Genomic DNA, 24,584 nt, shown 5'->3' with positions numbered 1-24,584 from the left:
TTGGTGGCCGCAGCCAGCGGTGAAGCTAGTTCAAGTCGTGGGGTACTGTATATCAGATTTATTGCCGGTTCTTTTATTTAACCGTGCAGTAAGTTTTTTTTTCAATGTACCTTATATAACGGACTACTTTTTTTTTTTTTTTTTGATAAAAGTGGATTTCTCGCACACGGGCACACATAGACTGTTTGGTTTGCTGGTTCGTATTATTATTCATAAAGAAGTATCGTTGATTAATTTAACGATCGTTTACTGATGAGCGCGCCGCACTCTGCACTCCCTCTTGGGTCTTGGCACACCTGACACCTCCGCTCGGCGTTGTGAAAGTAGTACTGCTACTCTTCTCGCACACGCTTCTCTAGTTCTCTGGGAAGGAAGATGGCGGCCGCTTCGAAGAGGAAGAGAGATGGTCCGGCGGTCGGCATCGACCTCGGTACTACTTACTCGTGCGTGGCCGTGTGGCAGCACGACCGCAGCGAGGTCATCGCCAACGACCAGGGCAACCGCCTCACACCATCCTGCGTGGCCTTCACCAGCACCGAGAGGTTCGTCGGCGAGGCGGCCGTGAACCAGGCCGCCCTGAACCCCATGAACACCATCTTCGGTGAGTACTACACCTCGGTGTTTCTCCGTTCTGTAGCCTCCATCTCAGTAGTTGTTCGTCGCCGCTTTTGTTGGTAGTCGCTGGGGTTTTTGACTTATGTGAAGCCCAAAGATGGGTTTTTTCCGTTATGTTTTGGTGGGCAGCCGCCCAGATCAATTTTCAGTCAGTAGTAAGAAACACAAAACTCGTGCCGGTGGTTCACAGCCCGCCGCAGCGTCAGGCATTATCTAGATCGATCGAAACCCCCGCTGCAAACGGTGCTTACCCAGTAACTCCGGGGACTGAATGATGAATGGATTGCTACAGCATCTTCTGTAGCTGGCTTCGTGTTTGGTTCAGCTAATATTTCTAATTTATGCCATTTATTTTTCTTACCCACGGATTTGTAAAGGAAAGGAGTATTTTTTTTTGGACTTGCGTAAGACTGTTTAGTATCGCCCAGACACCTCACCTTTCCGTGTGAACTGTTTGTTCAATTCATCTCGTTGAATCTAGGGCGATGAGGAGAATCGATTGCAGCGAAGATTCTGATAAAGTGATAATGCTGGCAACTGTCCAGTGACAACCACAATACTATCCCGTTGCTACACAGCCCATTATACTTCTTAACCTGTTTAATGACCGCAAATCCACATTATCTGAACCTGGGCATATGCAAGTTAAGGCAGTGTCAAATCATACTCTTTTTTCTAACAGAAATAACATTTGACAGATGATAATAAAATTATCGAAGTTAAGCTATACATGGTTCATCTGATTGACTACATGACTAATTTTCTACAGAGGTGAAGCGACTAATTGGCCGCCGATTCAGCGCCGAGTCTGTTCAACAAGATGTCAAGTTGTGGCCTTTCAAAGTTGTCGCAGGTCGTGATGACCGGCCGATGATCATGGTGCAGTATAAAGGCAAGGAGAGGCAGTTCATGCCTGAGGAGATCTCCTCCATGGTGCTCACCAAGATGAGAGAGACAGCTGAGGTATATCTTGGTAAAACGATCAAGAATGCTGTCATCACCGTGCCCGTCTACTTCAACAACTCCCAGCGCCAGGCTACCATTGACGCGGGTGCCATTGCCGGCCTGAATGTAATGCGCATTATCAATGAGCCAACTGCCGCTGCCCTCGCATATGGTCTTGAGAAGATGCCTGTCAGCAACAAACAAAGGACGGTGCTTGTCGGTGCTTTGGAACCAGGGGTCCCTCAACCAACGAGTGAATTTGTACTGCGTGCCTCTAATCCCGAATGGTGATGCAAAGAGACACAAGGTTTATACTGGTTCAGGCAATCGAGGCCATACGTCCAGTCCGAGAGATCGATCTTGTATTCCTTGCACCAGAGTGCTCGTAGTAGGGGGTTACAAACTAGGTGAGAGAGGGAGCTAGCCCCCGGTCTCGGCGTGGGTGGTGCGGGCTACTTGAGGCGTTGTTCCCAAGCAGCGTAGGAGTGCGTAGTTCTAGCGATGTGTTCGTCTTTCTTCTGGTCGCCCCTAGAAATGGCCCCGGTCCCTCCCTTTTATACTCTAAGGGAGACCTGGGACCGTACATAGATTGCTACATAGCGCTTCTGTAAATGGGGTGGCGTGTCCGAGCCCTGTAGCCGGCCACTGTTGTGGTATGGTCGATGGAGTGGCCCCGTCCTTGTCGTGCAGAAGTGACGCGTCGGTCATACTCGATTTTGTGCGTCGTGGGGCTCCAGTACAGCTTGATGCAGGACATGGCGGGCGACGTGCTGGTCACCGCGCAATGACGTCGTAGGGAGCAGCGGCCCTGCAGATGCCGAGGCCGAGCCATCGTGGGGGGCTCGGCGGACATGGATCCTCAGGCTGCCGAGCCCCTGAAGCAAACTGCCGAGGCCTTGGGGGGAGTTATTGGACCTGGGTACTGATTCCGAGGCCACAGTAGCCCAGACGTGGCTCCCCACGCTGCGTTGTCCTCGGAGCAGGAGTTGGCAGCACAGTGAGGCATGGGCGTCCACCGTGTGCATGGTGGTTAGTACAATGGCGGGTAACCCCTGCCCAGTCCGGGCGACGTGCAGATCATCGTGTGATGACGTCGTGGGGAGCTGTGGCTCTGCAGGTGCCGAGGCCAAGCCATCGCGGGGGGCCCCGGCGGACGTGGGTCCTCAGGCTGCCGAGCCCCTGAAGCAAACTGCCGAGGCCTTGGAGGGAATCATTGGTCCTGGGTACTGATTTCGAGGCCACAGTAGCCCAGACGCGGCTCCCCATGCTGCGTTGTCCTTGGAGCAGGAGTTGGCAGCTCAGTGAGGCATGGACGTCAACCATGTGCATAGTGGTTAGCACAGTGGCGGGTAACCCTTGCCCAGTCCGGGCGACGTGCAGGTCATCGTGTGATGACGTCGTGGGGAGCTGTGGCTCTGCAGGTGCCGAGGCCAAGCCATCGCGGGGGGCCCCGGCGGACGTGGGTCCTCAGGCTGCCAAGCCCCTGAAGCAAACTGCCGAGGCCTTGGAGGGAATCATTGGTCCTGGGTACTGATTCCGAGGCCACTGTAGCCCAGACGTGGCTCCCCATGCTGCGTTGTCCTTGGAGCAGGAGTTGGCAGCTCAGTGAGGCATGGGCATCAACCATGTGCATAGTGGTTAGCACAGTGGTGGGTAACCTCTGCCCCGTCCTGCCTCCTGTCCCGTCGGCCATTCCGCTGTACTGTGCCGAGCATGCGGCCGATGTTAGGGGCAGCAGTTGGCTGAGTTAATGCGATACGACGTTTTGTCAGAGGGACGGGAGAAGGAAGAGGCAGCGGAGTGCTGCCGAGCCCGCCTCGCACGAGACGGAGGGTCGGTGGCCCGGCCGAGGCCTTTGGCGGGGAGTCGCTCGAGGTCAGTGGTGAGGGGGCCTCGGGCGAGTCGGAGAATCGGCCGAGGCCAGCGGTGAGGGGCCTCGGGCGAGTCGGAGAATCGGCCGAGGCCAGCGGTGTTTAGCTGGTTTCGATCTTTACGAAGTCTAAGCAGTCGTTTTTTGGGTCTTGCTTAGGGTACCCCTTCTCACGGTATCCGACAGTAGCCCCCGAGCCTTGGGGGGAGTGGAGGCACTCCCCCTGAGGTTCTGACGAGGATTGGCTCTCAACAGTTCCTGTTGGGATGGTGTTTTGTACTCGAGGTTTCGGTGGGTGCGCGCGAGCGCACCCGCCGAGTGTAGCCCCCGAGGCCCTGGAGGAGTGATTTCACTTCTTCAGGGGCTTTTTTCTTTTTTGAGTGAGGGGTGTTTGCCGGGCCCATGGGTGCGAGTTCGGATCGCAGGGCCTTGATGATGCTGCGGAAAAAGCCCCTCAGTCTCCGCCTGGAGCGAGAGGGCCGTCAGGGGTTCCCCCGGCTTTTTGTACGACCCCCGTGCTTCCTTTTCGCTCGGAAGGAGGGGTGGAAGATGCCGTGCTACCCTCGGTGGGCGCGAGCGTTGGCATTTCCGGTGAGCTGTTATCGGGTAAGTCCGAGTGGAGGCCCGTACTCCGTTCGCTGGGGGTCGGCTAGCGGTCCGGAGACGCGCTCCAAGAGTACCGGCGGGTTTCTCTAGTGGGTGCCGAGGCCGTTCGCTGGGCCTCGGTGGCTCGGTGCCTCCCTACGGTGGGATCCCATTCGGAGACCTCCCTGCCGGTCTCAGACACGACACAGGGCGCGCCCGTACAGGCTCGCCCGTAGTCGTCCCTGACTCTTTTGTCCTGGGGCAGCTATCGAAACCCCTGGGGGCCCAGCCTTCGAACCCCTGGACCGTAACGGGCTTGGGTCGCTTTGTCTTTATCTTGGGTGTAGGAAGAGCCCCCGAGCCTCCGCACGGGGCGAGAGGGCGGTCAGGGGTCCTCCCGACTTTTTTGTCTGTCCCCCGCACGTCCTTTTCGCTCGGACGGGGGGCTGTTTGCCGAGCCCACTCGTGTGCGAGCTTGAGCCGCTGGGTCTCGGCAAAGTTGCAGGAGGAGCCCCCGAGTCTCTCGTGCGGAGCGAGAGAGCGATCAGAGGTCCCCCTGGCTTTTTGGTTCGCCCCTCGCGCGTGAGGGTCTGTCTGCCGAGCCCCCCTCGGGTGCGAGCCTAGGTCGCGGGGTCTCGGCGTCTTTTGCAGAAGGAGCTCCCTAGCCTTTGCACGGAGCAAGAGGGCCGTCAGGAGCTCTTCTGGCTTTTTGAACGACCCTCGCGCTTCCTTTTCGCTCGGAAGGAGGGTTTGTTTTGCCGAGCCCCCTCAGGTGCGAGCCTAAGTCGCTGGGCCTCGGCAATGTTTTTGCAGAAAGAGTCCCTTAGCCTCTGCGCAGAGTAAGAGGGCCGTCAGGGATTCTCCTGACTTTTTACTCGACCCTCGCGCTTCCTTTTCGCTCAGAAGGAGGGGTGGAATGTGCCACGCTACCCTCGGTGGGCGCGAGCGATGGCAGTTCCGGTGAGCTGTTATCGGGTAAGTCCGAGTGGAGGCCCGTACCCCGTTCGCTGGGGGTCGACTAGCGGTCCGGAGACGCGCTCCAAGAGTACCGGAGGGTTTCTCTAGTGGGTGCCGAGGCCGTTCGCCGGGCCTCGGTGGCTTGGTGCCTCCCTATGGTGGGATCCCATTCAGAGACCTCCCTACCGGTCTCGGACACGACACAGGGCGTCCCAAGCGTTTCGCTTGCTTGGGCCTCGGCCTCGTATAGGCTCGCCCGTAGTCGCCCCTGACTCTGTTGCCCTGGGGCAGCTGTCGAAACCCCTAAGGGCCCAGCCTTCGAACCCCTGGACCGTAGCGGGCTCGGTGCCCAGTTCCTTTGCCTGAAAGGAATCGGGGGGGTTATTTCTCTCCCTACGGCTAACAACGGCAGGCGCGTCTTTTGAGGTGACTTTTTCGGGGTAGCGAAACGGCGCCTGCTGCTGCTGCGGTTGGACGCGACGTGGTGTCAGCCGACGGGACGTATCTGCACGCACGATTTAATGAGGAGGGAGTGGGCGCGTGGGCGGTAAAACCGGATCTAGATAACCGCGCCGGATCTTTTGGGGGAAACTTCTCCGATTTCGTCGCCCGGTGGTTTCGTCTTGTCCCTGCATAAATACGCAAAGAACCTCGCCCTTCCCCTTCTTACCTTTTCCGCACTCGCCTTTGCTGCCTCCGTGCCGTTGCTGAGAGCATAGAGCGCCGGGGAGGAGAAGGGGAAGGGCGAGAGACTGAAAGAGAGAGGGAGAGAGATTACCGCCGTAGTAGCGTCCTCCGCCGCGCAATGGCTGGTGGTCCCGTCATCCTCCCGGCGGATCCCTGGGAGCGGTCCGACGTCACCGAGGAGAAGCTGTAGTCGCTCGTGGAGGCCGATCTTCTTCGCCCGATCACCCACCCTGACGAGCCGGAGTGGATTGCTCCGGGGAACGAGTCGGAGCCGAGGCTGCGCGACGGCTACGTGGTGAGCTTCGTCGTCTTCCACGAGCGAGGCCTCGGGTCGCTGGTGGATAACTTCATGCGGGCGCTCCCGCACTACTATGGCGTGGAGCTTCACAATTTCAGCCCCAACTCCATCGTGCAGGCGGCCATCTTCGTCGCCGTCTGTGAGGGGTACTTGGGGATCGCTCCCCACTGGGAGTTGTGGCTCCACTTGTTCCGAGCGACGTTCACCACCAAGCCGGGGGGAACGAGGGGGGCTCGGAAGGTGCAGAGGGCCGGCGGCTGCACCCTTCACGTACGCCAAGACCGGCAGTCCCTCTACATCCCGGCCCAGCTGTCCTCGTCCAACCGTCGTTGGTATGACGGCTGGTTCTACCTCCGCAACGACGGCGGAGGACTTCCCCCTTATACCGGGCGGGTTGTAGAGAGTCAACCAGAGAAATGGGGATACGGCGTCATCAAGGTCGATCAGCCTAGGCTGGAACCGCTCTTGAGGGCCTTGGGGAAGCTATGTGACCACGGCCTTTCGGCGGCCGTGGTCGTGGCGGCTTTTCACCGCCGGAGGGTGTTGCCGCTGATGGCCCGGCGGCGGCGGCGGCTGTTCGAGATGACGCCGGGCGATCCGATCGCTGGTGTCAAGATGTCCGCCTTCGCCCTTACCGACGATGAGACCCTGCGTCGGGTGAGAGAGGCGGTAGACGGGAAGCCGAGGATTGACGATTTGATGCTGTTCCCGATGCGCCCGTCGCGGGGGTATGTCTCACTGGTAAGTTGGATGTTGTCGAGGCTTTCGCGGCCTTCTTGTTTTTCGTTTTTTTTTCTTTTTTGTCTGTTGTCTTACTTCGTTGTTCCCACAGGGGATAAGAGACGTGCGAGGCTCCCGCCGCCCGTTCCCGAGGACGCCCGGCGGCGATCCGTGAACAGGGCGCGTGCTGAGGAGGAGAAGAAGAAGAAAGATGCCAAGGAGGCGAAGCGCACGAAGAAGCTCCTCGCGCGCGAAAAGCTGGACGCCCGTCGCCGACGTCAGAAGCTCGACGGTCTCCCGTTGGAGCCGTCTCCCTCGTCGTCGATGTCGGATTCTTCGGGCGACGGCGGCGGGCGTGAGGTGGGGACGGCCTGCCTGGAACACCTCCCCGACATTAGGGAGATGGTGCCCGGGGCGTCGGCAAGGAGCCTGACGCTCCCAGGAGGAGGAGGTGTCCCGGGGCCGGTGGCGGCTCGTCCCGGGGCCGGTGGCGGCTCGTCCCGGGGCCGAGGCCGACACACCCGAGGCGCGGGTGTTGGAGGAGCGTGCCGTTAGCCCGATGGGTTTGACGGTGGAGGTGGAGCCGGCGACGGTGGGGGCGACCCCATCGTCTCCGCGAAGGGTCAAGGAGGTGCCGGGGCCCGACGGAGGCCAGCTGGCACCGATGGACACCGAGGCCACGCTGCTGCCACCACCGCCGCCGTTGCAGAGGAGGCTGGCGGTGTCGAAGCGGCTGCATCGCCGTTCGCGGTAAGCGTTTTTTTCTGGTGGAGTCCGTAGTACTTCTTGTTTGCCCCTCGGTCGCATGCTGACCTTGGGAGTGTCTTTGCTTCCAGCCAGACGCATCTGGTGGAAGATCCTCCCTTGGCGCCCCGTAAGGCGCTCAAGGTGAATGTTAGCTCCTCCGCCCATCAGGCAGCGGAGGCGCAGGCTGGCGTGCAGCGTGGCGCGGCGTCGGGCGGGGCTGTTTTGGAGGAGGCGGCTGCCCAGGAAAAGGGTGCCGAGGCAGCCGCGGAGCGAGTGGAGGAGGAGGAGCCCACGCCTCGCGATGTCGCGGGTCTTGGGGCGAAGGAGGCTGGGGCGTCCACCATTGCCGAGGCCATTGAGGGTGAGGCCGGAGCCCCCAAGACCTCTGAAGCCAGGGCGGTGGACGCCGGGGCCACCGAGGTAGAGATGGCGGAGGCCAGAGCCCCCGGGTCCGTCGAGGCCGAGGCGATGGAGGTGGAAACGGAGCAAATTTTGGCGCCGCCCCTGGTTCAGACAATCTCGTCTGATGATTCTTCCTGAGGGAAGGAGGCGGCGGACGTCGAGGCGGCCAGTACCGCGGAGCAGCCAGTCCTAGATCCAGCCGAGGGGAGTTCGGCCCTTGCCCGGCTACGGCCCGAGCCCCGTGGGTGGAACTTCCCGCGTGTTTTCTGGCGGAACCAGGCTAATCCCGAGGGGGAGCCTGTGTTTGCCCTTAAAGATATCGCAGAGGGGGGGCGGTGGGATACCCTCGAGCAGTACCGCCAACTGGCAGTGCGGTCGCTGCAGACGGCGATGACTATTATGGGACGGGACTTGCCCGGTGTCACCCAGGTAAGTACTTTCCTCTCCTGTGCCGAGTTGTTTTCTCTTCGAGTTCCCTCGCAGTGTTTTGACGCGCGTTTCTTACCTTTATAGGAGCTCGAGACCCGGTCCCTTGGGAAATCGGTGTTCCTACGAAGGGAGAGGGATATCTAGGACCAGCTCCGGCGGCAGAAGGGCCTGCTTGCTGACGCCCAGGGGCTTTTGTCAGCGCGGAGTGCGGAAGTGGAGGACCTCCGCCTTCGTTGTGCTGACCTTCAGGCCGAGTTGGTCACGGCTAAGGGGCAGGCTGCCCCCTTGGTGGCGAAGATCAAGGAACTGGAGGAGGAGCGAGACTCCTTTAGGTCTCGGGCCCAAGAAGCGATGGCCTCTGCGAAGGCCACAGCCGGGCAGCTGGGTGCGGAGCAGAGCGAGCATCAGGCGACGAGAGTCGCCTTGGCAGAGGCTACCAAGGCGGCCGAGGCCTCTCGGGTTGAGGTCCTAGCCTAGAAGAACAAGGCCGAGGGTAAGTTCCGCTGAACCGTGTTCCTTGTTCCATTTGTTCCGGTTCGCGTTTGACTCCTGACCCCTCGTTGCGATGTAGACCTGAAAAAAGAAGCTTCCCAGGCGGCTGAGGCCTCCGTCGCAGCGCAAGCGGCGCTGGATGTTGAGGTCCGGGAGCATGAGGCGCTACGTAGCGCTATCCGTACCGCCTGCGAGGCCCTGGACATCGAGGAGGTCCAATCAGCCAGCTCCCTTGGGAGCCGCCTGATTGCGTTGAGCGGCCGCGTCCACGAGAGGCTCCGGGGGGCGTTGCACATGGGTGTCAAGCGCGCCCTGGCCGTCGTCTCCTCGCACTATGCCATCAACCTCGAGGCTGTCAGCGACGGCTATGTGTTACCAGAAGATGACGAGGAGGCTGATGCGGAGGTCGTGAAGCTGTTGGAGGCGGCCGAGGCACCTGGCACGGCGCTGGCTAGTCTATTTGAAGAAGAGGTGGTCCCTCCCGCGCCGGCCACCGATCCTTGAGCTTTGACCTGGGCCAAAAGGGGCCATGTAACCGGATTGAGTTAGTTGCCGTATCGTGACGTTTTTGTGGCTGTCGAGGCCTTTTAAAGTATTTGCGTATGTGCGTCTTTTAAACGTTTTCTATTCTACTTCCTAGCCTGTGCCCTCTGTCTCGATCTTGGGAACCCGCAAAGAAATCCCCCGGGACCTAAGCCGTCCTTCGGCGAAGGGTGGTGAGGGAGCTGCCGTAGCCCAGAGGCGTAGGCCGTTCTCACGACTCGACCGGCCCTTTGGCCTCCAGACAAACTTTTGGTCTTTGGGTTTCTTGTGAAGGTCCCGTCGGAGCGCGAGAGAGTTTGGCGTAGAAATTTTTTGAAAGACCATTAACAAACGGTGTTCGAGACTTAGGGGGGTTCCCCTTTTTTAGCCCTCGAGGGAGGCTCGGCTTTGCAGAGGCAGAGCCGAGTCTCCCTTATAGCGCTATTGTGACGTCGAGCCCCTATTGATAGACAAGCTCTCTGCATAGAACTTCCTCGGAGCCTACGCTGTCCTTTGGGTGAAAAGGTGGTGAGGGAGCTGCCGTAGCCCGGAGGCGTAGGCCGTTCTCACGGCTCGGCCGGCCTTTTCACCTTTGAGACGATCGTACGGTCCTTAGGTTCTATACAATTGACTTGTTTATAAGGGGGTTCCTCGAAAGATTGTAACAACTAAGAACGCTTCTTTATTGTATTTCGAGAAACAATGTAAACAACGTTTGGAAATTTAAGGGTAGAAACGACGTAGCTGTTCTATGTTCCAAGCGTTTGTGAAGATTTCGCCCTTCTCGTTGGCCAACTTGTAGGTCCCGGGCTTCAGCACTTGAGCGACGATGTACGGCCCTTCCCAGGGTGGGGTCAGCTTGTGGCGGCCCTTGTTGCTCTGCCTCCGTCTCAGCACCAGGTCGCCCACCTTCAGGTCTCGGCTTTGGACGCGCCGGGCTTGGTAGCGTCGTAGGGCTTGCTGGTACCTGGCTGAGTGTAGCAGCGCGACGTCTCGGGCTTCCTCCAGTTGGTCGAGGGCGTCTTCGCGGGCAGTGCGGTTGCTTTGCTCGTTGTACGCCTGTAGCCTCGGGGAACCATATTCTAAGTCAGTGGGGAGGATGGCCTCGGCTCCATAGACCAGGAAGAACGGTGTGAATCCCGTGGCTCAGCTTGGGGTATTTCTTAGGCTCTAGATGACTGACGGGAGTTCGGCAAGCCATTTCTTGCTAAACTTCTTCAATTGGTTGAATATTCTTGGCTTAAGGCCTTGTAGGATCATGCCGTTGGCACGCTCTACTTGGCCATTCATCCTTGGATGCCCTACGGCCGACCAAGCCACCCGGATGTGGTGGTCATCGCAGAACGTTAGGAACTTGCGTCCGGTGAATTGTGTCCCATTGTTAGTAATGATGGTGTTAGGAACCCCGAACCTATGGATGATATCGGTAAAGAACAGTACCGCTTGCTCGGATTTGATCTGAGCGATTGGACGAGCCTCGATCCATTTGGAGAATTTGTCGATAGCTACCAGCAGATGGGTATGGCCCTCGGGTGCTTTCTGCAGAGGCCCAACCATGTCCAGCCCCCACACAGCGAATGGCCATGTGATGGGGATGGTTTGGAGGGCTTGGGCCGGCAGGTGCGTCTGTCGAGCGTAGTATTGGCATCCCTCGCAAGAGCGTACTAGCTTCGTGGCGTCGGCCACCGCCGTTGGCCAATAGAAACCTTGGCGGAAGGCATTACCTACGAGCGCCCGAGGTGCCGCGTGGTGCCCACAGACTCCCGCGTGCAAGTCCTAAAGTAAGGATTGGCCAGCCTCGGTGGTGATGCATCGTTGGAGAATACCAGATGGGCTACGCCTATACAACTCATCGTCGCAGAGGGCATAAGTCTTGGCGCGTCGCGCAAGCCATCGGGCTTCGGTTCTGTCAGTAGGCAGTTCTCCTCGAACGAGGTGATCAAGGAAAGGGACTCGCCAGTCCGTTCCTTGGTCGGCCTTGGGAGGCTCTGCGTCAATCGCCATGGCCTCGGGCTCGACGGGCGAGGTCTCGGTGGTAGAGGGGGCCTCGGGCCCTGCGGTGGGCTCGGCCGATGGGCCCTCTTCCATTGCTGAGGCGTAGTCGACGAATGGCTTGTGGAGGTCTCTGGCGAAGATGTTCGGGGGGACCGGGGTCCGTGCAGACGCCATCTTTGCCAGTTCGTCCGCAGCCTCGTTGAACTTTCGTGCAACGTGGTTGAGTTCGAGACCGTCGAACTTGTTCTCCAGGCGACGTACCATCGCGCAGTACGCCTTCATTTTGGGGTCATGGCAGCTTGACTCTTTCATCACCTGATCGACGACGAGCTGCGAATCACCCCGTATGTCGAGATGTCGTACTCCAAGTTCGATGGCGACTTGCAGGCCGTTGATGAGGGCCTCGTATTCGGCGACATTGTTGGAGGCGGCGAAGTGAAGCCGGATCATGTAGCGCATGTGTACTCCGAGGGGCGAGACCAGGAGCAGGCCCACGCCAGCCCCAGTCTTCATCAGAGACCCGTCGAAGTACATGGTCCAGCATTCTGATTGGATCTGAACAGGTGGCAGCTGTGTGTCGGTCCATTCGGCTACAAAGTTGGACAGGACCTGTGATTTGATCGCTTTCCGAGGCGTGAAGGACAAGGTTTCCCCCATGAGTTCGACAGCCCACTTGGCTACTCTACCCGAGGCCTCCCGGTTTTGGATTATCTCTCCCAGAGGAAAAGACGACACCACAGTCACCGGGTGGGACTCGAAGTAGTGACGCAGCTTGCGTCGAGCCAAGACTACGGTGTAAACCAGCTTCTGGATGTGGGGGTAACGCGTCTTAGTTTCGGAGAGCACTTCGCTGATGAAGTAAACAGGTCGTTGGACGGGTAGAGCATGTCCCTTCTCCTGCCTCTCGACTACTACGGCCGCGCTGACCACTTGGGTCATCGCGGTGACGTAGAGCAAGAGGTGCTCGCCCTTGGTGGGCGGTACCAGGACGGGGGGGTTGGTCAGCAGTGCTTTGAGCCTGGCGAGGGCTTCCTCGGCCTCGGCGGTCCAAGAAAAGCACTCGGACTTTCTCAAGAGGCGGTACAGGGGCAGGCCTTTTTCGCCGAGGCGCGAGATGAAGCGACTTAGGGCCGCAAGGCATCCCATGACCCTCTGTACTCCCTTGAGATCTCTGATTGGTCCCATGCTGGTTATAGCTGAGATCTTCTCTGGGTTGGCCTCAATGCCGCGTTCCGAGACTATGAATCCCAAGAGCATGCCTCGGGGGACCCCGAACACGCACTTCTCGGGGTTGAGCTTGATGCCCTTCTCTCTAAGGCATTTGAAGGTCACCCTCAAGTCATTCACGAGATTTTCGGCCTTTCTGGTTTTGACCACGATGTCGTCTACGTAGGCCTCGACGGTCTGCCCAATGTTGTCACCAAAGACCTGGGTCATGCACCACTGGTATGTGGCACCTGCGTTTCTGAGGCCGAAGGGCATCGTCACATAGCAGTACATGCCAAACGGTGTGATGAAGGAAGTCGCGAGCTGGTCGGACTCTTTCATCTTGATCTGATGGTATCCGGAGTACGCATCGAGGAAAGACAGGGTCTCACACCCTGCGGTGGAATCAACGATCTGATCGATTCGAGGTAATGGGAAGGGGACCTTTGGACAGGCTTTATTCAGACCGGTGTAGTCTACACACATCCTCCACTTCCCATTTTTCTTCTTGACTAAAACGGGGTTAGCCAACCACTCTGGGTGGGATACTTCCTTGATGAACCCGGCCGCCAAGAGCTTCTGTACCTCCTCCCCGATGGCCCTGCGCTTTTCTTCGTCGAAGCGGCGCAGGCATTGCCTCGCCGGTCTAGATCCAGCCCGGATGTCCAGGGCGTGCTCGGCGACTTCCCTCGGTATGCCCGGCATGTCCGAGGGACTCCATGCGAAAATGTCGGCGTTCGCACGGAGAAAGTCGACGAGCACGGCTTCCTATTTGATGTCGAAGGTGGCGCCGATCTTCAGCGCCCGGTCGTCGGGGCATGCGGGGTCGACTGGGATGAGTTTGATGGTTTCAGCGGGCTCGAACGCCCCCGCGCGACGCTTGGAGTCAGGCACCTCGCCACTGAGCTGGTCTAGGTGGGCGATGAGGGTCTCGGCCTCCGCAAGGGCCTCGGCGTACTCGATGCACTCGACGTCGCAGTCGTATGCATGTTCGTACGTGGATTCGATTGTGATGACACCATTAGGGCCTGGCATCTTGAGCTTGAGGTAGGTATAGTTGGGCACTGCTATGAACTTGGCGTAGCATGGTCGCCCCAGGATGGCGTGGTAGGCTCCCCCGAACCCGACTACTTCGAAGGTGAGGACTTCCTTGCGGTAGTTGGAAGGGGTGCCGAAGCAGACGGGAAGGTCGATGCACCCGAGGGGTTGCGTGCGCCTCCCCGGCACGATGCCGTGGAAGGGTGCAACGTCGCCTCGTAGCCTCAACCGGTCGATCTCCAAGAGCTCCAGGGTGTTGGCGTAGAGGATGTTGAGGCCGCTGCCTCCGTCCATCAACACCTTGGAGAGTCGGGTGTTGCCGATGATCGGGTCGACGACCAGCGGGTACTTCCCGGGATTCGGAATACGGTCGGGGTGGTCACCTCGATCGAAGGTGATCGCCTCTTGGGACCAGTCGAGGTACTGGGGGTGGCCACTTTGACCGAGAAGACTTCTCGGCGTTCCCTCTTGCGCTGCCGCGCCGTAAGGCATGCCGAGGGCCCACCGAAGATCATGAAAGCGTTGCGTACCTTGGGGAACCCATCGTCCTTGTCCTCGTTCCGACCGCCGGCGCCCTTCTGCTTGGCGTCGTCGTCGGGGAGCCCGAGCCTGGCGTAGTAGCGCCGCAGCATGGTGCAATCCTCGAGAGCATGCTTCACCGGACCTTGATGGTAAGGGCAGGGCTTCTTCAGCATGTCGTCGAATAGCCCGGGGCCGCGGGGGCCTCGGGGATTCCTGCGATCTGTTGTGGCGACATGGATGGCCTCGAGGACCTCCTGCTTCCCTGGGCGACCCTTCTTCTTTTTCTTAGGGAGGTGGGAGGCTGAGGCCACGAGGGCCTCTTCCCTCCGCTTACCCTTGGAATCGGCGTCGGGGAAGATGGCTTCGACAGCCTCTTCCCCTGAGGCGAAGCTGGTGGCGATGTCGAGGAGCGCGGCAGCAGAGCGCGGGACGTTGCGTCCTAACTCTCGGACCAAGTCCCGACAAGTGGTGCCGGAGAGGAAAGCCTGGACGATCTCCGAGTCGCCGACGCTGGGTAGTTCGGTGCACTGTTTGGAGAAGCGCCGGATGAAGTCTCGGAGAGACTCATCCGGCTTCTGGCGGTAGCTCTTAAGATCCCAGGAATTCCCAGGGCGCACATAAGTGCCCTGGAAGTTCCTAACCAAGTTGCGCCAGTTGTGGATTTGCGAGGGAGGGAGATGCTCGAGCCAGGCTCGTGCCGAGTCCGACAAGAGCAGTGGGAGATTGCGGATGATGAGCAGGTCATCGTCCGCGCTGCCTAGCTGGCAGGCCAGGCGGTAATCGGCGAGCCAGAGCTCCGGGTTGGTCTCGCCGCTGTACTTCGCGAGATTGGCCGGCTGTCGGAACCGGGCGGGGAAAGGAGCCGCGCGGATGGCCCTGCTGAAGACCCGAGGGCCTGGCGGCTCAGGGGAAGGACTGCGGTCCTCACCGCTGTTGTAGCGACCGCCTCGGTGTGGGTGGTAGCCCCGGGCGGCTCCGTTGTCATGGCGCCGTCGCCTGCCAACTACTTCGTGGTCGCCCCGTGCCTCGCGTTGGTCTCTAGGTCAATCGCGTACCGAGGGGGCCCTGTTGACTGTCGGCGTGCGAGCGGCCTCGGGGTGGACCGAGGCATCCTAGCCCCGGCGAGGTTGCGCTGCGGGCTGCTCCGAAGTGCCTCCGCGCCGGCGGGAGGCGGAACTTTCGGCCTGCTGCACCGCTGCGGTCTCAAGGAGGTCGCGGAGCTCTCCGCGGACCCGTCGCCCCTCGGTGGTGGAGGGCTCGGGCATCGCTCGGACCAGCATCGCAGCCGCTGCGACATTCTGGCTAGCGCGATTAAAGATTGGGGGTGGCTCTCCCCCCTCGTTGTCGTTGATGCGGTGATGGACGTCGTGGGCCCTCCCTCGGGCTCCTCCGCCCTCACCACGCCCTTGCTGCTCCTGCTCAAGAGTGTCCCGAAGCTGTTGCAGAAGGAGTCGGTCCTGTTCGACCTTGGCTTGAAGCTCACGGAGCTACTCCAGGTCTGGGCGTCGATGTCCCCCGCGAACAGGATTCTCGTTCCGTGCTGCCGGGGGTTCGAGACGCGGAGGAGTGGCGTCGCCCGCCCCTGCCCGGGGCGGGGAATGCTTGCCTATCCTCTCGTCCTCTTCGCCCGCCCTTGGCATCCTGAGCCCGACGTGGAAGCACTCACGAGATGGATCGTAAGTCCCTTCGTCGTCGGAGTCGGAGTAGCCGAGGCAGTAGTCGCTTGCAGCCAAGAATTGGCGCAAAGCCCCAGGGTTGTGGAGTTCGGAGAAATCCACCCTGGGCCATGCCTCGTCCTCGTCCGAGGAGTCGGAGCGGATGCTCAGGTCGAGAGCAAAGCGCTGGCGGCGTTCCGAGGGGTGCTCGTGAGTGGCAGCGTAAGCGTGGGCGTAAGAGGCGGCGGCATTTCTCAACCCAAAGGGGTATGGCGACGGTGCCGTCTCCATATCCTGCCCCGCCGGGGTCGGCTCTTTAGGGAGTGGTGGAGCGGAGCTAGACGACTGGGCATCGCCGTGAGCCACCGGCGATTTTCCTTCGTCCATGCTCAGGCCAGACAGGTCCCCTGCCAGGGACCCCGTACCAACAGCTGGTCGTAGGGTATCGGCGGGGAGTGGTGTGCCGCCCCGGGTTCGCGTAGCGTCGGGGTGGCCTTGCTCGCGTCGTGCCTGGCGAGCACGGCGAGAGCGGCCGCCCGGGCGCCGCCTACGCCTGGGCTGCCGGGGCGTGACTTCATCGTCGGACAGTGGGGCTCGAGGGGTGAGGAGCACCATGTCGTACTCATGCCCTAGAGACATGAACTCTAGGCTCCCGAACCAAACTACGGTGCCGAGACGCAATGGTCGTACGGGGTCTGCCATCCGGAACTTGCTAGGATGACGAAGCCGACACGCAGCCCCCCTACCTGGCGCGCCAACTGTCGATGCTTTGGAACCAGGGGTCCCTCAACCAACGAGTGAATTTGTGCTGCGTGCCCCTAATCCCGGATGGTGATGCAAAGAGACACAAGGTTTATACTAGTTCAGGCAATCGAGGCCCTACGTCCAGTCCGAGAGATCGATCTTGTATTCCTTGCACCGGAGTGCTCGTAGTAGGGGGTTACAAACTAGGTGAGAGAGGGAGCTAGCCCCCGGTCTCGGCGTGGGTGGTGCGGGCTACTTGAGGCGTTGTTCCCAAGCAGCGTAGGAGTGCGTAGTTCTAGCGGTGTGTTCGTCTTTCTTCTGGTCGCCCCTAGAAATGGCCCCGGTCCCTCCCTTTTATACTCTAAGGGAGATCTGGGACCGTACATAGATTGCTACATAGCGCTTCTGTAAATGGGGTGGCGTGTCCGAGCCCTGTAGCCGGCCACTGTTGTGGTATGGTCGATGGAGTGGCCCCGTCCTTGTCGTACAGAAGTGACGCGCCGATCATACTCGATTTTGTGCGTCGTGGGGCTCCAGTACAGCTTGATGCAGGACATGGCGGGCGACGTGCTGGTCACCGCGCAATGATGTCGTAGGGAGCAGCGGCCCTGCAGATGCCGAGGCCGAGCCATCGTGGGGGGCTCGGCGGATATGGATCCTTAGGCTGCCGAGCCCCTAAAGCAAACTGCCGAGGCCTTGGGGGGAGTTATTGGACCTGGGTACTGATTCCGAGGCCACAGTAGCCCAGACGTGGCTCCCCACGCTGTGTTGTCCTCGGAGCAGGAGTTGGCAGCACAATGAGGCATGGGCGTCCACCGTGTGCATGGTGGTTAGTACAGTGGCGGGTAACCCCTGCCCAGTCTGGGCGATGTGCAGATCATCGTGTGATGACGTCGTGGGGAGCTGTGGCTCTACAGGTGCCGAGGCCAAGCCATCGTGGGGGGCCCCGGCGGACGTGGGTCCTCAGGCTGCCAAGCCCCTGAAGCAAACTGCCGAGGCCTTGGAGGGAATCATTGGTCCTGGGTACTGATTCCGAGGCCACAGTAGCCTAGACGCGGCTCCCCATGCTGCGTTGTCCTTGGAGCAGGAGTTGGCAGCTCAGTGAGGCATGGACGTCAACCATGTGCATAGTGGTTAGCACAGTGGCGGGTAACCCCTGCCCAGTCCGGGCGACGTGCAGGTCATCGTGTGATGACGTCGTGGGGAGCTGTGGCTCTGCAGGTGCCGAGGCCAAGCCATCGCGGGGGGCCCCGGCGGACGTGGGTCCTCAGGCTGCCGAGCCCCTGAAGCAAACTACCGAGGCCTTGGAGGGAATCATTGGTCCTGGGTACTGATTCCGAGGCCACAGTAGCCCAGACGTGGCTCCCCATGCTGCGTTGTCCTTGGAGCAGGAGTTGGCAGCTCAGTGAGGCATGGGCGTCAACCATGTGCATAGTGGTTAGCACAGTGGCGGGTAACCCCTGCCCCGTCCTGCCTCCTGTCCCGTCGGCTATTCCGCTGTACTGTGCCGAGCATGCGGCCGATGTTAGGGGCAGCAGTTGGCTGAGTTAATGCGATACGATGTTTTGTCAGAGGGACGGGAGAAGGAAGAGGCAGCGGAGTGCTGCTGAGCCCGCCTCGCGCGAGATGGAGGGTCGGTGGCCTGGCCGAGGCCTTTGGCGGGGAGTCGCTCGAGGTCAGTGGTGAGGGGGCCTCGGGCGAGTCGGAGAATCGGCCGAGGCCAGCGGTGAGGGGCCTCGGGCGAGTCGGAGAATCGGCCGAGGCCAGCGGTGTTTAGCTGGTTTCGATCTTTACGAAGTCTAAGCAGTCGTTTTTTGGGTCTTGCTTAGGGTACCCCTTCTCACGGTATCCGACAGTAGCCCCCGAGCCTTGGGGGGAGTGGAGGCACTCCCCCTGAGGTTCTGACGAGGATTGGCTCTCGACAGTTCCTGTTGGGATGTTGTTTTGTACTCGAGGTTTCGGTGGGTGCGCGCGAGCGCACCCGCCAGGTGTGGCGCAAAGCCCCAGGGTTGTGGAGTTTGGAGAAATCCACCCCGGGCCATGCCTCGTCCTCGTCCGAGGAGTCAGAGCGGATGCTCAGGTCGAGAGCGAAGCGCTGGCGGCGTTCCGAGGGGTGCTCGTGAGTGGCAGCGTAAGCGTGGGCGTAAGAGGCGGCGGCATTTCTCAACCCAAAGGGGTATGGCGACGGTGCCGTCTCCATATCCTGCCCCGCCGAGGTCGGCTCTTCAGGGAGTGGTGGAGCGGAGCTAGACGACTGGGCATCGCCGCGAGCCACCGGCGATTTTCCTTCGTCCATGCTCAGGCCAGACAGGTCCCCTGCCAGGGACCCCGTACCAACAGCTGGTCGTAGGGTATCGGCGGGGAGTGGCGTGCCGCCCCGGGTTCGCGTAGCGTCGGGGTGGCCTTGCTCGCGTCGTGCCTGGCGAGCACGGCGAGAGCGGCCGCCCGGGCGCCGCCTGCGCCTGGGCTGCCGGGGCGTCACTTCATCGTCGGACGGTGGGGCTCGAGGGGTGAGGAACACCATGTCGTACTCACGCCCTAGAGACATGAACTCTAGGCTCTTGAACCAAACTACGGTGCCGAGACGCAATGGTCGTACGGGGTCTGCCATCCGGAACTTGCTAGGATGACGAAGCCGACACGCAGCCCCCCTACCTGGCGCGCCAACTGTCTGTGCTTTGGAACCAGGGGTCCCTCAACCAACGAGTGAATTTGTGCTGCGTGCCCCTAATCCCGGATGGTGATGCAAAGAGACACAAGGTTTATACTGGTTCAGGCAATCGAGGCCCTACGTTCAGTCTGAGAGATCGATCTTGCATTCCTTGCACCAGAGTGCTCGTAGTAGGAGGTTACAAACTAGGTGAGAGAGGGAGCTAGCCCCCGGTCTCGGCGTGGGTGATGCGGGCTACTTGAGGCGTTGTTCCCAAGCAGCGTAGGAGTGCGTAGTTCTAGCGGTGTGTTCGTCTTTCTTCTGGTCACCCCTAGAAATGGCCCCGGTCCCTCCCTTTTATACTCTAAGGGAGACCTGGGACCATACATAGATTGCTACATAGCGCTTCTGTAAATGGGATGGCGTGTCCGAGCCCTGTAGCCGGCCACTGTTGTGGTATGGTCGATGGAGTGGCCCCGTCCTTGTCGTGCAGAAGTGACGCGCCTTCATACTCGATTTTGTGCGTCGTGGGGCTCCAGTACAGCTTGATGCAGGACATGGCGGGCGACGTGCTGGTCACCGCGCAATGACGTCGTAGGGAGCAGCGGCCCTGCAGATGCCGAGGCCGAGCCATCGTGGGGGGCTCGGCGGACATGGATCCTCAGGCTGCCGAGCCCCTGAAGCAAACTGCCGAGGCCTTGGGGGGAGTTATTGGACCTGGGTACTGATTCCGAGGCCATAGTAGCCCAGACATGGCTCCCCACGCTGTGTTGTCCTCGGAGCAGGAGTTGGCAGCACAGTGAGGCATGGGCGTCCACCGTGTGCATGGTGGTTAGTACAGTGGCGGGTAACCCCTGCCCAGTCCGGGCGACGTGTAGATCATCGTGTGATGACGTCGTGGGGAACTGTGGCTCTGCAGGTGCCGAGGCCAAGCCATCGCGGGGGGCCCCGGCGGACGTGGGTCCTTAGGCTGCCGAGCCCCTGAAGCAAACTGCCGAGGCCTTGGAGGGAATCATTGGTCCTGGGTACTGATTCCGAGGCCACAGTAGCCCAGACGTGGCTCCCCATGCTGCGTTGTCCTTGGAGCAGGAGTTGGCAGCTCAGTGAGGCATGGACGTCAACCATGTGCATAGTGGTTAGCACAGTGGCGGGTAACCCCTGCCCAGTCCGGGCGACGTGCAGGTCATCGTGTGATGACGTCGTGGGGAGCTGTGGCTCTGCAGGTGCCGAGGCCAAGCCATCGCGGGGGCCCCGGCGGACGTGGGTCCTCAGGCTGCCGAGCCCCTGAAGCAAACTGCCGAGGCCTTGGAGGGAATCATTGGTCCTGGGTACTGATTCCGAGGCCACAGTAGCCCAGACGTGGCTCCTCATGCTGCGTTGTCCTTGGAGCAGGAGTTGGCAGCTCAGTGAGGCATGGGCGTCAATCATGTGCATAGTGGTTAGCACAGTGGCGGGTAACCCCTGCCCCGTCCTGCCTCCTGTCCCGTCGGCCATTCCGCTGTACTGTGCCGAGCATGCGGCCGATGTTAGGGGCAGCAGTTGGCTGAGTTAATGCGATACGACGTTTTGTCAGAGGGACGGGAGAAGGAAGAGGCAGCGGAGTGCTGCCGAGCCCGCCTCGCGCGAGACGGAGGGTCGGTGGCCTGGCCGAGGCCTTTGGCGGGGAGTCGCTCGAGGTCAGTGGTGAGGGGGCCTCGGGCGAGTCGGAGAATCGGCCGAGGCCAGCGGTGAGGGGCCTCGGGCGAGTCGGAGAATCGGCTGAGGCCAGCGGTGTTTAGCTGGTTTCGATCTTTACGAAGTCTAAGCAGTCGTTTTTTGGGTCTTGCTTAGGGTACCCCTTCTCACGGTATCCGACAGTGCTCGTAGTCGATCTTGGTGGTGGTACCTTTGATGTCTCCCTCCTGAAGATTGATCCAGGAACCAACAAGGATAAGGGTCTCTTTGAGGTGGTGGCCATCGCTGGTGACACTCACCTTGGCGGGGCTGATTTCGACAACGAGATGGTGAAATACTCTCTCCAGGAGTTCACACGGAAACACAAGAAGATGGACATACATAGCAACCAGAAGGCGCTTCGGCGGTTGAGGACTGCCTCCGAGAGAGCAAAGAGGATGCTGTCTTCCACTACACAGACCACCATTGAGGTTGACTCGCTCCATGATGGCATTGACTTCTGCACCACCATCACCCGGTCTCGATTCGAGGAGCTCAACAAGGGTCTTTTCAGGAAGTGCATGGAGGCTTTGGATAAGTGCTTATGCGATGCCAAGATGAACAAGAGCAGTGTCCATGACGTCGTCCTGGTGGGCGGCTCCACCCGTATCCCCAAGGTGCAGAACATGCTTCGGGAATTCTTCTGTGGGAAGGAGCTTTGCCGGAGCATCAACCCTGATGAAGCTGTTGCGTACGGCGCTGCCATCCAGGCCTCTATTCTCAGTGGTGGAACCAACGATGGGAGATTAGTGGATATGCTTCTGTGCGACGTTACACCACTCTCGCTTGGAATAGAGACCAGGGATGATTGTACAATGAGCGTGGTTATCCCGAGGAACACTGCCATCCCGATCAAAAAGACGGCACCTTTCACCACCCTCTACGACAACCAGACCGCCGTTTCCTTTCGAGTGTATGAGGGCGAGAACGCGAGCACCAAGGACAACAATCTGCTCGGCAAGTTCGTGCTCACCGATGTACCCCCGGCACCGCAGGGTGTACCTGGTTTCGATGTCACCTTCGATATCGATGCAAACGGTGTCATGAAGGTGTCCGCCGAGGACAGGGACACTGGGCGGAAGAACAGCATCACCATCGTTAACCACGGCGGTCGACTGCGCAAGGAGGAAATCGCGCGCTTGGTACCGAAGGCTGAGAGGTAAAGGGGGAGGGGTTCATATCAAAGCTCTGGTAAGTAGCTCGTCGCTTTTGTTGCAATGGATGCTAAATGACATGACTTTTGGCTTGGCTTGTGTATGGCCATAAGCTTGGTAGTGTCGTTGTTTCTGGAACCATGGTGATATTGTAGTAATGTTCTATTTTCTTGAGTGTGTCTTGCTTCTGTCAAGCACTCAAGCTGGTTTTAAGCTGGGAACAGGCCATAGCCTAGCTTGTGCTTTCTTCGTTTCTGGAATCTTGGTGATATTGTAGTAATCTTCTATTTCTGTTGGATGTGTCTTGCATCTGTCAAGCTGATTTTAAGCTCGGAACAGTTGCAACCATGAACTTTTGCTGAATCCAAACTCCTTCCTTGGAGAATCCAAACTACTATTAACAAGCTGATGAGTAGCAGTGCAACTTGGAGAAGACAGACGACAGTCACAAACACTTATAACAAACCTGTAGACCGTAGTAGATTGCCAACAACATAGCATCAAATGTGCTCTTTTATATCATGAGAAGACAACCATGTAGATCTGGAGGTACCGTACCATACAGTTTTTGTCTAGGCTAACAAATAGATTAATCACTGCTCCATTTGGGCTAAGCTACTCAAAGGAATTGTCTTTACCACGAAAGGCTTGGCAGCGCACCAAACTTGTTTACATGTGCGTGTCAAAATTCTAGTAGCAGCCTCCAGCATCAGTTAAACTGAACGGCTGCACCAGCACCACAAAGGCACACATTGCTTCGTTCTATACCTGTATAATTGCGATGGCAAGACCAATTTCCTTGGTAGTAGAAGCACAATTTTCAGGCTCCAGGGAGGAATCACTTTGCCACTTATTTTTTGAGTGCCCCTTTGCCATTCAGTGCTGGGCATGGCTCAACATTCAGGTAGACAACTCGCTGGACCCCTTCCAAATCCTCAAAACCTTCAGAGATCAACTCCAGGTTCCTTTTTCTACAGAGATTATTATCATCATGTGCTGGACAATCTGGAGAACGAGAAATGACATGATCTTCCGTCAGATAAATCCAGATTTTCAGTTAGCAAAGGAAAATTTCAGGGAAGAAATTCAGTTACTCGTACTTGAAACTCAAAAGAAGATTCTTGCCGGAGTTTAGCCAATGGACTGACAATCTATCTTAGCATGGTCACTCTCAGTACTAGTCCTCATTTTCTTTCTTTTTTTCCTTCTTTGTATCCTGAAGCTCCCCCAGCGCTTCTTACTGTTTTGGTCTATTTGTATTCTGAACTCTTTTGTTGCTTAATAAATGTGCTGTAGGGGTGCAAACCCCTCCAGTTTTCCTAAAAAAAACAAGTTTCAGGCCCCAGGAACCGGGCGATAGTGCTATGAGCCTATGACACATCGGGCCAACATGAGCGATAGGCAGCGGCAGACGGTGCTGCCGTGTGCGGGTGTGGTGGAACCGTGTGGAAGCGCCGTCCAGCACCGTCGAGCCGAGTGGCTGGCTGGCAGCAGGAAGACGTATGTATGTTTTTTTTTTTGGATCTTTTTTTTTTTTGGAGCACTATAGGAAGACGTATGTATGTGGGCCGGTGGCCTGTTAATGCGATGGTTGAAATTCTCGGTCCAGCTGAGTGCGCGGCCGCATTCAGCCGCGATTCAAATCACGCAGCTCAAAAGTTCGAAGCGGTGTCTCCCGGGCCGTCGATGGGCACAGCGGACGCGAGCGCGCGGCTGGGCTAGAAGACCGGTGTGCTAAGGTGCCCTTTTCCATGGAGCCCAGGGCCGATTTGATTTGATGGATTGGAGAAGGGAAATGTCCGAATTATCTCCCTTAGTCCGATTTTGCTCCCAAAACTATCATTTTTTTTTACCTTTCTCAACCTTTTAAACCTTTTTTTTTTCATTTCATGTGGTTTTGTAGGTATGGCGCCACATTAGAGAGGATAAATGAAACTAAGCTAAAAGTTTAGAAGGTGAATCGGACTAGAAATATTTAAAAAATATCCAAAAATTCTTAAAATTAAATTTTCAAAAATCTATGCAAATATTTGACATGGAAAATAATGCATTAAAAATCCTAAAATATGGCTTAATCTTAGAAAAATTGTTTTACCTCAAAAAATTATGAAACTAGTTTCTGATTTTTTTCCCTAAAATCACGCTCTATCTTAAGGTGCCTAGCTTGAAATTGTTTTATTGATTCGATTCTAATAATTTCAAGCTATGCCCTATAAGATGGAGCATGATTAGAAAAAAAATTAAAACTAGTTTCATAATTTTTCTAGGGTAAAACAAATTTTGTAAGATTGAACCAGATTTTTAGGATTTTTAATTGTACTATTTTTCATGTAAAAATATTTGTATAGATTTGGAAAACTTAATTTTAAGATTTTAGATATTGTATTTTAAAAAAATATTTTTCTAGTTTGATTTATCTCCATGAACTTTTAGTTTTGTTTAATTTACTCCCTCTGATATAGCGCCACATCAGCAAACCACCATCAAAACCACCCGAGAGCCCAGATGGAAAAACCACCCTCATCGCATTGGCTCGAGCGTTTTGCTACTAGAAACGGTTCGTGGTTTAATATTAAGGATATATTAGGCCATGAGGTTAAGAATAGTAACATCTAATGATTATGCTTGATAAGATTTC

The 24,584-nt window shown here is 58.0% G+C and overlaps 1 protein-coding gene across 1 annotated transcript; it reads left to right on the top strand.

Annotated features, from left to right (window-relative positions):
* Window positions 1-375: 375 nt before the first annotated feature.
* On the top strand, window positions 376-22,163 carry LOC136537533 (heat shock cognate 70 kDa protein-like). The gene is made up of 3 exons (XM_066529469.1): window positions 376-601; window positions 1,385-1,780; window positions 20,946-22,163. Exons 1-3 carry the CDS (start codon window positions 376-378, stop codon window positions 21,953-21,955), a joined length of 1,632 nt encoding a protein of 543 aa, XP_066385566.1. The 3' UTR covers window positions 21,956-22,163.
* Window positions 22,164-24,584: the final 2,421 nt, after the last annotated feature.

The sequence above is a fragment of the Miscanthus floridulus genome, chromosome 2, assembly GCF_019320115.1.
Source record: "Miscanthus floridulus cultivar M001 chromosome 2, ASM1932011v1, whole genome shotgun sequence".
Classification (NCBI taxonomy): Eukaryota; Viridiplantae; Streptophyta; class Magnoliopsida; order Poales; family Poaceae; genus Miscanthus; species Miscanthus floridulus.
The sequence above is the reverse complement of the archived record's forward strand: the minus strand, read 5'-3'. Positions and strand labels throughout refer to the sequence as shown.